The sequence below is a fragment of the Dermacentor andersoni genome, chromosome 2 (genome assembly GCF_023375885.2).
Source record: "Dermacentor andersoni chromosome 2, qqDerAnde1_hic_scaffold, whole genome shotgun sequence".
Classification (NCBI taxonomy): Eukaryota; Metazoa; Arthropoda; class Arachnida; order Ixodida; family Ixodidae; genus Dermacentor; species Dermacentor andersoni.
This window is the reverse complement of record NC_092815.1, coordinates 48,113,183-48,131,022: the sequence shown is the minus strand read 5'-3', so window position 1 is coordinate 48,131,022 and position 17,840 is coordinate 48,113,183. Positions and strand designations below refer to the sequence as shown.

The window sequence follows — 17,840 nt, the reverse complement described above, 5'->3', positions numbered from 1 at the left end:
AGTTCTCGCTAACACACTCTGCTCCAATCATGCTGGACTGAATCATGTGGATTGAAGACATGTGCAGTAACTTGCTGCAAAAATAGCGACTGGCATACTAAGGAATGGAATGAATCTGTGTGGCCAAGTTCGCGGACCGCTGCTGCAACTGTCTGTATTTGTTACTGGCACTTCGAGATGTACGGCTTTCCTCGAGGATACAATAATTTGCTCATCCGCCAGCGGAACTCAGCACACTCGCTAACGATTAGGCAGAAAATAATCACATAATGACCGCATCGACGAAATTTTTTTACTGAGTCAGAAACGTGACAAGCCGGTACACACATTCACCCCAACTGGAACGGTCACTCACGCCCATTCTATCGCCAACGTGTCAAGAATAAGTGAATGGGCACACAGTTGAATATGTGTGCCCTATATACGCACAATAAATGACGGACTACACCGATAGCGCACGAACGGTCGAATCTGAATGTTTCGTGACGGTCCACAAGAGTAAGCGAGTTACTAAGGAAAATAGATCTTTGCTATACAAGGTGTTACAATCTACAAAACAGCTACGTTTCAAGCCTTGTGCGCACCAAGAACAAATCTATCGGAACTCAGCACACTCGCTAACGATTAGGCAGAAAATAAACACACATAGTGACCGCATCGAGGAAATTTTGTTACTCAGTCAGAAACGTGACAAGTCGCTGCTTCAAAATATTTGCCAAATAAAGAACTAAGAGCAATATACTAATCATGATCCAATTCATGAGCAGTCAGTTAGGATAGCTTGGAATATATATTTAGTCCTGCTTTTAGATCAAGCACCATATACGCTACTCGCGCCGTTTGGACATAGCTTAATCAGCTCCGAAAGCACTTTTGCATATTCTCTGAAGCTGTGGTCAAAGCTTCGTGTCACCCACCCAGTCGCCAACTACGATATCTTCCTAAACAGAGGTTTGATAAGCCACACCGGCGTCCTACAGATCCATTGTGAACAGGGAGGCAACGGAGGCAGTTGAGGCAAGCAATGAACGCGTCACCACGTGATCAAACATGGCAGCGCCCAAGGGATCGCCGCGAAAAGGGTCTCTCTCTCTCTCTATATATATATATATACATAAATATATATATATATATATATATATATATATACTTTTTGATAACTTCCAGGCCGGCTCGTCACGTCATCTAGCGTATACTTTAGCGACGTCATCTAGTAATCGCCGACACATTTCAAGCGCAATACGGGTGGCGCTTAGCGCGTTCGTTTTTGTGCAAAGTATGACCGAACACGAGAAAGTTAACCTGCTTCAATGACGCTATGTCACGCGACGACGCGCATGCCTGGATGTTATCCCAGGGATATTAGCGAGGTCTCAGTGAAGCTTAAGTTTTGCAACTTCATTCCAGTCAAAACCATTCTTTTATTGAGCTTAGCAAAGCTTGATTTGATTTGACGTTATACGAACAGAATGATTGGTGAAGTTGATTGACATGCGTTGTTTGTGAGATGGCTGCACGTCGTTCTTTGTGCCATCACGGCAGTCAAGTAAACGGTCGACTAACCTAAGAAAATGTAACACGGAGGCAAGAAGTTCGCTAACAGGGTTTCATGCGCATCAAGGTGAAATGGAGGGCACAGTTGGGAAGAAACGAGCGGCGCAAGTAAAAGAAAACACCGAGAAAATTGTCGCCGCAGCATTGCAAGAAAAGCAACTGCGCAGGGTTTGAGAAGGACAGGATCTGCTAATACACCGGCCTGGTTATTTAAAACGGGGCGAATCAATTCTCCGAACTGTACGGCATGCAACGAGACAGGAGACATTGAGCACTTTTTGTGGTCCTGCCAGCAATTCCAAGATGAAAGAGACACTCTCCTGAAGAATCTGCAAAACAAGGACCTTCCGCATGCGCGCCTGCAACACCTTATATTTCCCGAGGGGTCAGTTATAGCCCGCAAAGAAACTTCACGTCTCCTCATCGAATTCTTAAGAGAGACCGGTTTGATGGACATATGGTGAAACCCTTCAGCGGCATTGTGCGAGACGCTCGGGCGGAGCAATTGCCGGCCTTGTTCGCCAGGCTAAACCCGCCTGTTGCTACAATTCACCACCACCACCACCACCACCAGACGTAGTGGTGTTTTACACCACTCGCCGCCTTTCACATGGACTGCTACAGATGAAAAGTCGCGGCTTTGAACCTGTTGTTTGATAAAAATTTCAATGCATGCTGCGGAGAAGGTAAAGAGAATGGAACGCAGAAGCGGTATCCCAGAGGTCAACCTACAAAGCTCAACGCTGCAAGTCGGCATTATATGCCTCTGAAACGGTGCTGTATATGAAAAGCGGGGAGAAGCTTTGCCATACTGCAAAAAAAAAAAAAAACGAGCACTACGTTATAATATGCAACACGCCATATCGGTATATCGTTTACTTGTGAACAAAAGTGAGAGTATGAGTCTTATAAGTATTTATTTTTATTTTTTCTATTTCCTCCGTGAACACGGACGTGCTCTGTTAGCGTTTCGTCGCTCCGTTCTAAGTTTTTGACAGTGTTTTGTGTGTTCATTACATATCTTTTTTATGCGTTCCCAGCCAAGATTTAGGGATAGCGGCTCTTTCTGTGGTCCAAACTTTCCATGTTTCACTTCTAATAAAAAAGAGAAAGAAGAAGACGAGTGAGAGTTCTTACCTCTAGATGCAGGCACAGGATGATACATATAACCATAATTATAAGGGCGATTCCTCCTATCTGGATGAACACCCGGATCCACGATCTGCGAAAAAAAAAAAAGGAATTGCAACAACAAGAACGTTGACGGCAGTGGGAGTTGAACGAACGACGAGCGGCTGACTTGTTTCTCTAGCGACCACCAGATTCTGCGCATTCTAATCATATTTTCCTTTGTTTTTCTTCTTCATCGAGTTGTTTACGCGTGTGAGTGTCCGCCCGCCAGAGAACGCGAGCTGTGAATATTAGCGTTGCTAATAGGACGAGCACAGCTATAAACGTCACTCAGACTGAGGCTTTGAGGCGATAAGAATAACACAGCTGCCGAAGTTTACGGTTGAATAAACAACTGTCAACTACGTTTTATTTTTACAACTCTTTCGAATAGTTCTCGTTCGTAACTGCAACGCCAATACAGTGTACTGATTAGTCGCTGGAACTCCCGGTGTTTTCATAAACTCTGCAACGTGTGTTCGTAACCTCGGCTTTTGCGGAGATGTCGGCTGCGTATACTTGCAAACAGTTGCAATTTCATGTCAATCAATCAATCAATCAATCAATCAATCAATCAATCAATCAATCAATCAATCAATCAATCAATCAATCAATCAATCAATCAATCAATCAATCAATCAATCGACCAATATAGGCAAAAAGTTCAAGCTCTCATCGTGTGGACAGCGAACGACAGCGTGGCACACTTCTCGAACAAAATATGATAACTCGGTAGCGATTCTGAGCGTGTGCAGTTAACGAGCCCAATAATTACGAATACCCGCACCTGCTGCTTTCACAATGAATTTCGTAAGTGTGGTTTACGAACACAGCTAAGCATGACGTATAGTCGAACAGTGGTACGAATTTTTTGGTTTTGTTCTTCGTGCACCCATCTTTATGCATGAATTATCAGTTAAATTATTGTCGAACCGGATCACATACTATCTCGGCACATCGAGAGTAACAAATATGTTTACACTGTTTTTTTTTAGATCTCTGGGAGAGAAAGCAAGCCACAAGCACCATCTCAGAAAGAGTGCACAGTCTTCGCAGCCGCTCGCTTATGTGGGATTTGATGGTACACATTCCGCGCAATAGCATAAGCAGCAAGTCATAACATGCGAATTCTGAAACAGATGAGAAAGATGCTTCGAGACGCATGACGCGAAGCTTTCTGTCATCTTAATGACAATTTTTTTCTCTCACACTAATATAGAATGAAGAAAAAGAAAACGAAAGTATGCTTCGAAGAATACTTACAAGTCCAGTATGATCATGTGTATGATAAATATGAACACCAACACAACTTCCGCACACACGATGTACACGCCCAGCATCGGATCCGGCTCCTTCATGTACTGCGGACAAAATGGAAAGGGGTCGGGGAGCAAGACGTGTGACATAAGTACGCGTGGCCGACAAAGAGAGAGAGAGAGAGAGAGAGAGAGAGAGAGAGAGAGATGCGCACTTATTTAAAAGTGACAGGCTTACTCCTCGAACGGGAGCCGGCTGCTCCGAAACTTGTAAGCTATTGCAGCGAAATTCTAATAACTTTATGGAACAATATAGGCGACGTAAATATCAACGCAACACACGTTACCCTACATTAAATTTATTTACAATAGAGCGCAATATGAGTAATTTGGCTCGATAAGCACCATCTATCCAGTCCGCGAAGCACGGCGACTTTACGAACCAAGCAATGTTAACGCACTACTACGCGTCTGACGCTACACCATTCGACAAATACCGACGAATTTAGTGAGCGATAGCAGCAACATTTTCCACAAAGTCTTGCAACCAGAAAGAAGTTCTTAACGAGAAGTAGCGGTCTACTTTGGCCGCGGGATTTCAGAGTGGCAAGATATGTATCTGTACTTTAGCAAACAGCGCAAATAACGGGACAGAGAAAAGGGAGCACACATTTTTTTTATTGGAAAAAATCGATACTGCTATTATGTAGGGGCCTCTGAACATTCAGTGGCGAGCGCTCATTCCTGAAGGCGCTGAACATGTGGGCGACGAGGCAAATAAAACAACACCACTGCCCAGAGGCACGGCGCGATAGGGCTTTTAATAACAACGGCTTCTGAAGCAAGGAATTGATCCGTATTAACTCACTCGCAATTGCATAATTGAAAGATAGATGTACCTATAAGTGTAATGAAATAAATAAAAGCAATGCCGAGCCAAACTACTATGAGGCTCCTGGTATAAGGCAAAAGTGCGCACGCACGCACGCACGCACGCACGCAAGTGATGCAAACCGCAGTCGGTCATTTAAATTGCCGTATGGTCGAGGAAGAATGTACTACAAGGAACAATTGCACGCGGCACGTGTCACGGTTTCATCGTCATTTGTTTTAAAGGTTGCCAGGGGCAGTGTTCTCTTTGCCTTTTCTTTTGCCGTTCCTTGAGACAAGCCTATTTGCACGGACATCTAGTTCATTTTTTCCTCAATACGTGACGGTGCGTTGCCCAGAAATACTCGGGAATTTCGCCCGATCAACTCAGGTGCAAAAGACCCCAGGACGTTGTCACTGACAAAGAAGGAAAGCGGGGAGGGAAAGCGAGGCACGGGTGTGCACCTTCGCGTACTGAAAGCCAAGAAAGCGATGGTTTCGCGCAGTCGAGTGCATGCGGTACGCCTTTTCACTAAGAACTTCAATGAAAAGCCACCGACTGCGGGCCTGTCAGTTCGGAAACTGCGGCGAACAGTGGCGCCTAATTTTGGTGCCTAGCCGTAGTGCTTAACTGCAGTACTTCGCTGCACTGCCAAACTGCTCCATTGAAACAGCAGCGCCTAACACCGTAGTCCGTGTGCGCCATCAAGGTGTTAGCAGCAGTAGTGGTAGTAGTAGTAAGAGTTAGTAGTAGTCATACTAATTAGTGTTTAGTAGTAGTAGTAGTAGTAGTAGTAGTAGTAATGATAGTGGTTCTTAAGGAAAAGAATGAAAGGCCTGGTAACTTTCTCTTTAACTGTGGACACATTAACGCTGCAATATGACAGAGGGGAAGAGGAGGGGGGGGGGGGGCGAAAGACAAAGAAAGTTGGAAAGTGATGGCCAAACCTATTATCAACTACGTCCTGGGCTAGTTCGCCGTGCGGCTAATTATGCGCTCCATGCGGAGACGCAAAGTATAGCTGCACATATTCACGGCTTCACCGGTAGTGATGGCCAGTCAGGTGCACGGGCAGGCGGGTAACCGCAGGGTGGCGGTGTAGAGCCTAAAATTTTAGTCAAGTTGCATTGCCTAACCGTAGTGCGCGACAGTCGAAATGAAGTGTTAATTTGCAGGGAGCAGCTGTAGTACCTTGCAGCGAAAGCTGGCGACTCAGGCGCGCCATGGCAGCGAAAGCCTACAGAAAGAGGGCCCGTTCCGCCCATTGTCCACCGCTAATCACTTTGCACGCTAAATGGAAGGATCACAAAAGAATTAGCGGCGCACCGTATGGGCGAGCCTTCCTCCCTTCCCCAAGACGTGCGTTCGGTTCTTGTTTCTGATGGACTGACGCGATCAGCAGCTTTTTCTGCACTGCCCGGAGTTAATGAAATGGTGTGTAAGATTTCTTTCTTGTATAGCACAGTTATAAAGAAAAGGAATAAAGGTCAAACGTGATTACATGGAGGGCCGGTGTTTTCATTTATACCCCAGATTGAGCGAGTGAGTTCCAAGGATCCGGCGCATTTAAAATTAAACAAACTCAGCTAGGAAGGAAAACTTTCATGTCAAATGAAAATAAGCAATTTCTCCGTGCGGGTACATAACTTGGTTAAATGCCAAACGTCCCAAGAAAACGATTTTGAATAACTTCTATTGCTTCGGAGAATGGTTTTCTTTTGTTTGATTAAATTAATTTTTTCCGTTTGAGGACAATCGTTTTTTCCATAATCGATTGAGGTGGCCATGCAGGACTTTCACGAGGGCGATTCATAATGTAATGAAGAAAGTGACTTGTCTCTATCGAAGAACTGCAGTTGTTGCGTTTGGAGCGGTTTCTTGGGAGGGATTGACCACGGATCTATATTCAGTCATTATTAAGTTGACCAGCTGTGAATATGGTTGGCCTGCATATGAAAAGGGCGAACTATTTAGGTACGACGCTACATAAGCGTTCATGGTACCAGAACGTGTAGTCGATACTGACGAGCAAGGAATAGCGAACGTTACTCGAAATGATATGACAATTTTTTTGCTTTTTTTTTGCTTCTACAATTGGGCCTCGGATTCCAACCTCGTTATTTTCAAAGCAGCTCCACGTGTTTATGTAACCAGAATTGAAGCTTCAAATGTGAAGTTGCATGTGCTCAATGCGAAGCAGTGGACGACTGGGCTTATTGTGGCAAAGGATGCTTGCACTGAATTCAGTATAATAATATTTCACGCTTCTACAGAAGGTCGACCACAGCGTCAAATCAAAACTGACGTGAATAATTTTCGCAGGGGGACTAGGAAAGGTCATATTTCAAAAGGCAATTTGGTCCTGTTTTTTTTTTAATTGATACAGATTTATGCTCTGCTGTGTCCGCTTGACGAAGATAGGTCCCCCTATCGAAAAGTTGGTCAGCCTTTCTGAGGCACCGTATCCCTGTTTATAACCTTTATAATGTAATTAATTTGATGATTCGGGCAAATCTGTTCAGTATTATAACTATACATTGTTCCACTTTTCATGCGACCTAAACGGCATGCGACGCCGTTTCCAGGCGCTAACGCCTTGCCACGTATGCACACTTCGCGTCAAAAGTCCGAAGATCATGAAGCGCGTGGCTATACTATACATTGTTGTCGAGTTGTGCAGCCGTTGCTTGCTACCACTTACGGCTATTCCAAGCTCTTGAAAATTATGAGAAGTGTGCTAAAATTTGCATGCCTTCAGAGCACGCGGATTTCTGTAGAGAAAGTTCGCTACGATACTGGGAAACAGTTGCAATCACGCCTGGAGTGGCTTTTAGAACTGACACACTGTAGAACAGCGCACCAACAAGATTGACAGAACGTCGATGCATGTCGTTTCTAAGAGTAGCGACAAGCTTAACCTGCTTTGGAGAGGCACCTTAGCGTATTTAACGCTAAGGCGCCTAGCGTACCTAGCGTATTTAACGAGTGCTTAACGGCGTGTGCGCGATGTGCGATCAGGCCGCGATGGATTTACTCCAGTGATACTTGAAAGGTGCGAGAAACTCGCCAAGCTTTGGTCGTAAGACAACCAGTGTGACGCTACACACTTCCATGCATTGGACAATCGCAACCATAGTGGAGGTTCAGAGGGTATTGCGTTCTGGCGTTGAACACGAGTTTGTGTAATTCAATTCCAGCCGCAAGGGCCACATTTCAAGAAGCGGGCGGAGTGCAAGAAAAGCACTAGAATTCAGTTACTATATTTTACTTCCTTTGACTCGAATACTACGAAAACGAGTAAATGAACACACGGCTTCTCGATACGTTTAGAGAAATCCATGCGACGATCCTGGGGAGAACAAGCTCCTGGAAGGTTTTTGAGGGAACTTCGGCGCCCCCTGAACTCCTTGAAACTCCGGTACAACGTCGACGCTCTCCGAACAGAGCGGTTTTCTTCGAGTATATATATATATATATATATAGCTGCGCGACTGCCACGTACATGATGTAAACGCTACATTGGGCGACGAGGAATGGTTGAACTGTCGATTGCGAGGCTCAGTAAATTCGTTCTGCTCAGACGTGGTTGACTCGTCATATTCAATATATAACACACCACGATGCGCTGCTGACGATGCGCGGCTGCTTGAAAACTTTGCATGGCCGGCACGATCAGAAGCGGCTTTGCCAGTGACTCGTGCTGCTTCGCTGCATGCGATGGCGTGTTTAGTCGAGGCAGTTTAGTCAAGTTTATCTCGCGATTTATAGGGTCGCGTGTTGGAACAATACGTGCCGGGGGTGCTATTAGGTGTGTTTCTGGGCGTAGGTGCTTCACCAGTATTGTTCTAACATATCAATAGCTTCAAATACAGGGACCGCGATTGCCCGAGTGCATTTGAGGGAACAGTCACGAAATGAAGAACGCATATTCCGCGCTCCCGCACAATGCTGCCCTCTCCTCGTTTCCTTGAAGCGCTACTCTCACGTGTGTTTTTGTTACATTTCACATGGGATACAAAGAAAGAAAGAAGGAAAGAAAGAAAGAAGGAAAGAAAGAAAGAAAGAAAGAAAGAAAGAAAGAAAGAAAGAAAGAAAGAAAGAAAGAAAGAAAAGGAAGCTCGTACGACGCGACGCCTTCGATCTCTGAATTGCAATATCCCTCAACACGCACAAAACTGCGTGACCGCGTCCAGCTGCCGCCACCGCGCCATGAAAGCCACAAAAGGCCACTGTCAACCAACCGCAGCACCAAACCGTGCGTTGCGATTGTGGGACTGTGCCTGAGACCAGCGCGAACTGGCACAAGACAAATGAATTTTCTCTACAGTGACCTGCCCTTGCTGACGCTATTAATCGAGCTTCGGTGTAATACAGCTGATGGGACTAAAGAAAGAAGAACGCAAAAGAAAATGTTAAACAGAGGGCACGCCGATGTGCAAGAGCCGCACACTCAACTCAAAGTGTACTTGAAAGGGTCTCAAAGACCCCTCGAAAAGTGCTTGCGGCGGCTTTTGTAGAATACGTATTCTCTTTGCCGAGCACCTCATTATTTTCCCCTACTCTGGCCATTCGAACCCCGCTGGATGATACAGAGGCAAGCTTCGAGCAGTACGTAGGACACCGGAATTTCCGGCGAGTCATGGTTATAACCTCTTTCGGCGACCGCAAATTAGATTCACTTTCGGTCGCAAAAGCATTACGGGAATGAAACCGTGCCTCTGCGGGATATGCTTACCCGCGTCTTTGAGCGCTGTGCATCCTGTAATGATCCACGCATACGTCCAAATCAACGTGCAAAATAGTCTAAGCGAAGGTATGCCTAGCCTCAGCGTCAACACCGGACAAAAGAATTTGGGGTTGAGTTCGCAAAGCTTTTCGTTCGTATGTGCTCTTTGTCATTGCACGGCCACCTCCGCTAAAAGCAACTCTGTCATCAGGATAGCTTGGAATTATTTCTCGCGAATAATTCTAGCCTACGAACCTTTCATCAGTACAGGTCCCGATCCCCATTCGTGAGACATTTCGTACGTTATAGCGTTTCTTAAGAACGGGCGCTGGGCAAACTTGATAGCAAACATTTCTTACGAAAGCAAAAAAAAACAAAAAAAAACAAAAAAAAAATAGTTTTGCGTCTTCGAGCCTGGAGGCCGCAATGTATAGCGTAAATTGCAAGGAATACAGCCTAAAGTCATCGTAAAAAAGAAAATTAAGACCGCGCAAAACGTAACGTCACGAGACGGAGGCAAGAAATCCTGGCCTATCGGGAACAAGATGTGGAGACGGAAGAGGGAAAGCGGGAAGACCCAGCCTATAGAGAACGAGCTAATGTGAGAAGATAATGTGGCACGGATAATGCACGCCCAGACTTTTATTGAAGCTTTCAACAGGCGATGAATAAAGTATGCACTAATAAAAAGACCGTCGTCATTGTGTCGCAAGCTGGGTACGAAACTTCAATAGTTCTTGTTATTCTCATTGTGGACTCATTCACCGAGGCTCTCATGAACGTGCGCCTAACAGTCTCCCCTGGTTAACTTTCCTGTTCTTGCTTTTCTTTCACTTCTCTCTCTCTCCCTCTCGTGTCTCGAGAACGAAAAAAAAAAAGGAAAACAGAATTGTGCGGCCTTGCAGAATCACAGGCCAGTTTACGGCGGAGCTGTTTTTTTCGAGCAGTTGGATTAAATTTTTCAGTTGCCTACAGTTAAAGCACACATTTTAAACGTTGCTCGCATATGACTGTACTCGTAAACAACTTTCTGTGGCAATGAAGGGAAAGCTATGGGAGAGAAGTTTATGCAAACGTGTAACTGCGCCAAGTAGTCTGGCAGCGTTTGACAGCGTCTTTGGGTTCGCGGAAATTATACTGATTCAGCGTACTTCCAAGTTCGGCGGTTTCGCATGTGCCAAGGCACGCAAGAGAAAAGACAAATCTAGTGATACAGAATACAACACCCAGTGATATATTTTGTCCCATCTTGTCGTCGTAAATAGGGCGTAAATCCTTTCTCTTCCCCTGCACTAACTAACGCCTATGAGAATGTGGGATTTTTTCAGGGACGCTCTTGTGTTCATTTTGTCTCTCTAGCTTTCCTTCATCAGTATAGAAATTTGTCTACGAGTAAAGCCGGTTTGCAAAGTTACCCGCATATAACGTTTTCGGGTCCTTGCTTGAGGAATTTTTAGCCAAGGTCGTACTTCACCTACAGACATTTCACTTCGCATGTACATCAACCATAATGTCACATTATTAAAAACATATTCAGCGTTTAGTGGAAGAGAGGAATGAATGCAAAATAATTTCTTGCCTTTCGTCTTCTTTTACACTAAGCTCTACATATTATTAAAATAATGTCACGGTTCCAACTAGCTCAACTTTATGCGTAAGCCTTAATTCCCCCCGCCCCCCATTTTATTCGTATTCGATCTCGGTGGTTGTTATAGATTTCTAAGGACATAAGGCTAAATCCACGCCGTTATTCAATCGCACGCTTTGAATTTTGCCCACATGGTGATGATGGTTATCATTTATCGGCATCCCTTTCGAAACGGGGCTGTGACAAATAGCCTGCTTGAGCTAGTCAGTTAATGTATACATACTTATCACTCTAGCATTTTGTCTATTCCTCCTTCATACTTTTCTCGCTTCCCTAAACCTGTATATCTACCTTGTTCAGTTACCTATACCTGTAACGAATGTGAACCTATCAATCTCTTCTTTGCTCTTTTTCCACGAGTATTCAAACGTCTCATGATTATCTTGACACATGACCTATGACCTGCTCTCTATTTTGATGAAATATAAACAAGGTGACTCGTTTAGTTCACTGAGTACACCGCGGTTTCATGATCCTTGAATATAAGGAAAGATCGGTGGCTCAATAATTATTTGCAACCATCGTAATTAAGCCAGAAACGCAAAATTTTCCCCACGCATCACCTTTAACAGTGCTCCCATGCTCAATGAGTGTGAACTGGCTGTCAGGTGTTCTTTAGGACATTGCTCGCTTAGGACATTGGACGTGCTGACGGAGTCGCCATTTCTGACTTATTAGATACTTCATTTTTCTATTTCAACTGTATGTACGAGCCACGCTGAGGTTTGCAGCTTTTCTTCTGGAATCTTGTTATGAGAGCGTTTCAAGTCATGTTCTTTACTCACTATTGGATGACAAGTCGTGCGCGCGGAGCAAAAGCTACAGAAAGCACGCAAACAACTCCATCAGCACGCATCATCTAGTGTCCCATGGCATTATATATCGAAACTATCAAGGCTATCAAAAGACTATCAGTTTTAATGAATTAAAAAAAATAATTCTGCTTTCGTCTCTCGCGAACTTTTGACGGTGAGGGGGGAGGGCAGGTAGGGGTCGAGGTCGATGTGAAGAAGAGACACGTGCCTCTGCAGCCCTGATGGGAGCATAGTGTCTGCGGGGAGAGGGAAACGGGAAGAACTTGTCAGCTAAGAAGCGGCAGGCGCACAACATCGCCATTGACGGCAAATTAGTCACGGATGCATTTACTCCTTGCGTCATCATTTAACAGCTGCTTCTGTTTTGTCTACACGGCAATAATGGCAAAACGATTGTTTTTACAATTTCGGACGACTTACCTCAAATTACTGGCATGACAGTATGTGAAGAAGGCTTTTTATCGCCACTCCTTAATGTAGACAGAAGAAAATTGGCAGAAACCAATTGTATACTGAACACTTTTCTAATGCCGTGTGCCGAATGGCGTTCGAAGTGCCTATCTCTTATGGTGTTACCGATTGTTCGGAATTCCGAATATGAATCGAATAGCAGAGACTATTCGTTCGTATTGTATTCGAGAATTCACTATTCGAAATTCTTGAACGTTCGTGTCTTTAGGATCTAATGGATAACAACACATTATTATAGTCTCAAACCATCGTCGTCGTCGTCGTCGTCGTCGTCGTCGTCGTCGTCGTCGTCGTCGTCGTCGTCGTCGTCATCATCATCATCATCATCATCATCATCATCATCATCACCATCATCATCATCATCATCATCATCATCATCATCAGCCTAGTTACGCCCACTGCAGAGCAAAGGCCTCTCCTCCCATACTTCTCCAACTACCCCGATCATGTACTAATTGTGGCCATGTTGTCCCTGCAAACTTCTTACTCTCATCCGCCCACCTAACTTTCTGCCGCCCTCTGCTACACTTTCCCTTCCTTGGAATCCATTCCGTAACTCTTAATGACCATCGGTTATCTTCCCTCCTCATTACGTGTCCTGCCCATGCCCATTTCTTTTTCTTGATTTCAACTAAGATATCATTAACTCGCGTTTGTTCCCTCACCCAATCTGCTCTTTTCTTATCCCTTGACGTTACACCTACCATTCTTCTTTCCATAGCTCGTTGCGTGGTCCTCAATTTAAGTAGAACCCTTTTCGTAAGCCTCCAGGTTTCTGCCCCGTACGTGAGTACTGGTAAGACACAGCTGTTATAAACTTTTCTCTTGAGGCATAATGGCAACCTGCTGTTCATGATCTGAGAATGCCTGCCTTGTGAATGCCCTGTGAATGCCTTCACAAGTCCATCGTCGTCACCATCGTCAATATAGGCTGATGATTATGATGACGATGTTTTGAGTCTCGAAGGCGAGGGAATGGAGCAAGTCAGAAGAGTTCCGAATGATTCTGCAACAGGAGAGCTGCTGTTGCTGTGCATCAATTACTGCTGGTACGCAAGGGGGGAGATAACTTATGCTCGATATTTCCTAGTCATTCAGTGAAAATGGTTCGGTTTTTATGCCGTCTAAGAAAAATATTGTTTTCTTGATTTATCATTTGGCTAGTCTTATTATTTGGCCAATCGCAAGAATGTGTGCTACTGCCATCATCACAATTCTCTCCTTCAAAGAACACAACACTGTATGTCCACCTCGTGGGCACGTTGTTCCCTCATTTAATTACTGTCATCGTCAGGGTGCTGCGAATAACTACGTACCGTTATAATCGTACCGTTACAGAGTATGCGGGTGTAACATAGGTAAAATCACGATTTTTTCCCCGTCGTGCGTTTTACAAATGCCTCCTCCATTATTATCTAAACGCAAGGAAGTTTGCTTCCATAACAAGGACGTTCCCTCAGTATAATTGCAACTGGAAACGAAGTCCATTTCGCAACCTCATGAATGGCATGCGCAGAATATCTGCGAACACTGCGAGCGAAATTATTTTCGTTTTATTTTTTTAACTAATTTCAATTAATAGTTCTGTGCAACTCCCCACCAACGTAGCTGTAGGCAGACATAATTCATATCCTTAATCCAATCAGTCTTACTTTCTGAAGAAAAAAAGAAGCACGCTGGTTCGTAGGGCCAGTCAATACTACTCAGAGCATGACTATATATGCTTGTAGGGTTGATTCTTGATGTATTCCTTGAATTGCCGGCTGCCATTCGTTCCTCATACGCGCTATATGTAGTGTACTTTCCTTGTACGATCTCTTACACGCGTATTCGTCGCATTCACGAACTGCCGAAGCAGGCTACTCACTTGTGCGCAGGTCTGTTTTGTCGGTATGCTTTGTAAATTACGGAAGAAGGCAGTATTGCACACTGCGATTGCTACGTTATATAAAAGACTTCCCTTATCAGAGAGTAACCGTTTTCCCAGCTCTTCCGTTTAGGGGTGAAATAATTTTACCGGATGATCTGTCCGTAATCCAGGAAAATTTTTTACAGTGCGATTCCTAGACGAACGCGAAGCGTTTCGACATATGCATTACGCCACGTTAGCCTATATTACAACGTTCCAGAAACGCATACATTATGTAACACTCACTCCACAGTTCTAGCGACAAATTTGGCAACCTTGGAGCAAGACTTTGAGATAATTTGGCGACTTTCTTGTCTGAGTTTAGCGACATGTTCGAAAAGAAGTTGGCAGCACTGCCCTCCTAGCATTAGACTTCACAGCCTTGGGGACCAGACCACATTCTTCAGACTGCACCATCTTCAGGATCGGCTCATGTTTTTTGTCAGGCGGATGGATATAAAGTGGATGTAGTCAAGTGGCGTCAATAAACGGGAGGGGGAGGGGGGGTCGTGCGTGCGTGCGTCTGTGCCTGTTCCCTTTAAATAAAATATTCATCTGTAACCCGCAAAATAAACGTATGCTGGAATGCCAAAAGAAGCAGCACCTGCAAATGTGAGCGTGCGTGTGTGCGTACGTGCGCGTTTTCGCACCAGTATTTATGTCTTGACAATTATGCCCATTTGCAGGCAGGCTTCTTGCACTTCTTCCATCGTGTCTTGACATGTTCTCGATCCATAAATTTCGAATACCCGTCACTAATAACGGAGCGAGCCATCCTACATAATTTATCCCCTTACATAATTTTAACGGAAGGTAACGCGAAACAGTCGCCTTGACATTGGAGAATGCAAATAATAAGCGCCGAAGTAATCCCTTCATTAGAGGCCTTAACTTGAAAAGAGTTTTAGGGACATTCTTTTCAAGTGGCAAAAATGACACTCGGTAACCCAGAACTGTCAAGCTCCAGATTAGCAAGGAAGACTTCTGCAAAGAAATGAATTTGTTGGACTTGGCCAAGCGTATCAAGAATAGCAAGAGGACAACTCATAATTTTCTTCACCGTGACGCAAAGGAAGACACGTCTTTCCCGTTTATAGTTGGTGAAGCAGACACCCTTGGCAGTTCCAAGTTCATATGTTTCCATTTTGCTATACCTGAAAGGTTTGGCTTTAAACGACCCCTTTTAGAAAGAATTCTAATGAAATTATTAGTTTGGCGCTTGTTTTTTGTACATTTCCACGTGATTGTGTCTGTTTTGCGACACGTTCAGCTACAAGTATATGTTTAATACACCAGACCACGAAAAAAATTTTTGCTACCCCATATTTTACGTGATCGTAAAGATCGCGATGGCCACACTCATGTTCGCCGCTGGACTGCGTGGAGGCATGCGCCGATGGAATTCCAAAACAATTTGGATTTTACAACAACGTTAATTTCTTGCAGGGTGCGGCTGTTATGCACGTGCGCAAGCAGCCACGTTCCCAAGTCCAGAAACAAGAGATTAGATTGCGCAGCACGATAAGCTGGCGCGCCGTAGGTACACCGTCACGCAAACGAGGTCGGTACAGACTGCAACTGCAACCGCACCAACCAAAAGGACGTAAGGCAACGCACCTTCTCCTCGACGTCGGCCTTGTGGAAAGTCAGCGTAAGTTTCTTGCAGTGCTCGGCGCGGAGCTGCTCGATGCTGTGGGCGTCGATCGCGTGCGACAGGTAGTCGTTCACTTCCTCCTGCGAGTTCTTCTTCTTCTCGCCGCCCGAGTAGCCCTTGGTCCTGCGGGGACGATGATGCGATCATGAATAATGCAACGCAGCTTCATCCCGCGCACATACACACGCATCATGCTCGCCGTCCCTCCTGAACGCAGCATCGTTGCCCAAGCGTGCCCATATAGCAAGGCTTGGTCCAGGCTATTCTCTCAGCGTAATCCTCTTTTCTCTTTCACTCTCTATCTCTCTCCTTTATTTTTTTTTAATATCTTGGCTGGCTGCCGCTACTTCCAGCAAATAACGTATACCACATAAAAGTCGCTGTAGTGGGAGCGACCGTTGCACGCGGCGAGGAAGCTGCCTGCATAAATTGTTGTTGCCTTCGTGGCGAGAATTTCAAAACAAATAAGAAAGGAGGCGGCGCAGCAGCAGCTTCGATAAGCCACGACGCTTGTTATGCGGGTGATTTGTTGTGTCGGCGCGCGGGGGGCGATGCCGGAGGAGAGAGAGCCCTAAAAAAACAAGGGGGCGCACACGCGCGAAGGATGGCGCGCAGTTATGAGAACTTGCCACCGTGCACGTAAAACTGAAATGACGGGACAGCGAAATAGGGATCGTACATATATTTCGGAATTCATGCGCCATCCGTAGAAGTTGACTTATAGGGGGCTTTCGAGCAAATACTATCGGGCCGCCTGTTTTTCCTACTCGGAAACGGGGAACGCGCCGGAATATGTAAACATGCCGAATAAGGTTGGAAGCGACGCAAACACAGAAGGAACAGTGCGCGCACCTTCTGCCTGCTTTCCTTTGCTCGTCCCATCCTCGGGCTTATATATAGCTTCACCGTGCGCTTTCGATTTTACGAGGCTATGCTTGGTAAGTAGCAGCAGTAGCAGATGTTTTTCATCCTGCGCCTCTCATAGCTTGTCGTGCACTTACGGCTCCATCTTACATACGTCAATATATGTCACGTGCATACCTTGAGCTCACGACAGTAAAATCGCGACGACTGAACAGTCCTGCTTGTTAGAGCTGCAGCGATTTCAGTCGGCTTCCTTCGCGCTCCAGTGACCTTGACATCAATTCAAGACGCAGTGCATCCGTCCAGCTCCCTTCCTAAGAATTGCAAATAAAGAGTCCCTTTTTTGAATGGATACAATATGCTCTTTTAAGTAAAACAATAAATAAAAAAGCATACTAATCCTGGGGCCTTTCGCTCACAACGTCTATCTGTCGTTGGTCTTGGTGTGATCGCTACCACGATTCCTTTTGTTACGGACTACTATTGCATAGAAAATGTAATCTATGATAATAGGCCCGGTGTTCCCTATAAAGAAAGAAAAATATCCAACAATCATTCGGAGCATTTGGTCGATTATTATGTAGGCTACCTATACTTCAACGTAAACTAAATAAGAAAAATCATATATAGTGCGCTTGTGGAACTCTCACTGTTTCTGCAACGAGAAATTAGCTGACGATTGTGGTACTCCCTGATGTGAAATTTGAGCGCGCAGCTCTATAGATGTTTTCTTTTCGCGATATAGTGGCTGGCGTGGATAATCTGTCTCATGCGGCACGTTGCAAACGGAACGAAGTGTGGTGCGACTGCCTCGCTTATCGGCCTATCGCGAGAGGCAGCGCGCGTGTGACGCGTGGGCGCGATTCACAACAGACGCCGCAGACATACCTCCGCTCATGCAG

At 45.1% G+C, this 17,840-nt stretch overlaps 1 protein-coding gene across 5 annotated transcripts in view; it reads right to left on the bottom strand.

Annotated features, from left to right (window-relative positions):
• Window positions 1-17,840, bottom strand: part of LOC126542648 (adenylate cyclase type 6-like) — a 243,454-nt gene that overhangs the window by 135,699 nt on the left and 89,915 nt on the right. For all 5 annotated transcript variants that reach the window (XM_055077177.2, XM_055077175.2, XM_055077176.2 and 2 more), the window contains exons 8-10: window positions 16,038-16,197; window positions 3,988-4,085; window positions 2,692-2,776 (exon numbers count right to left, since the gene is read on the bottom strand). In XM_055077177.2, the coding sequence (XP_054933152.1) occupies window positions 2,692-2,776; window positions 3,988-4,085; window positions 16,038-16,197 (343 nt within the window). The remainder of the gene's footprint in view (window positions 1-2,691; window positions 2,777-3,987; window positions 4,086-16,037; window positions 16,198-17,840) is intronic.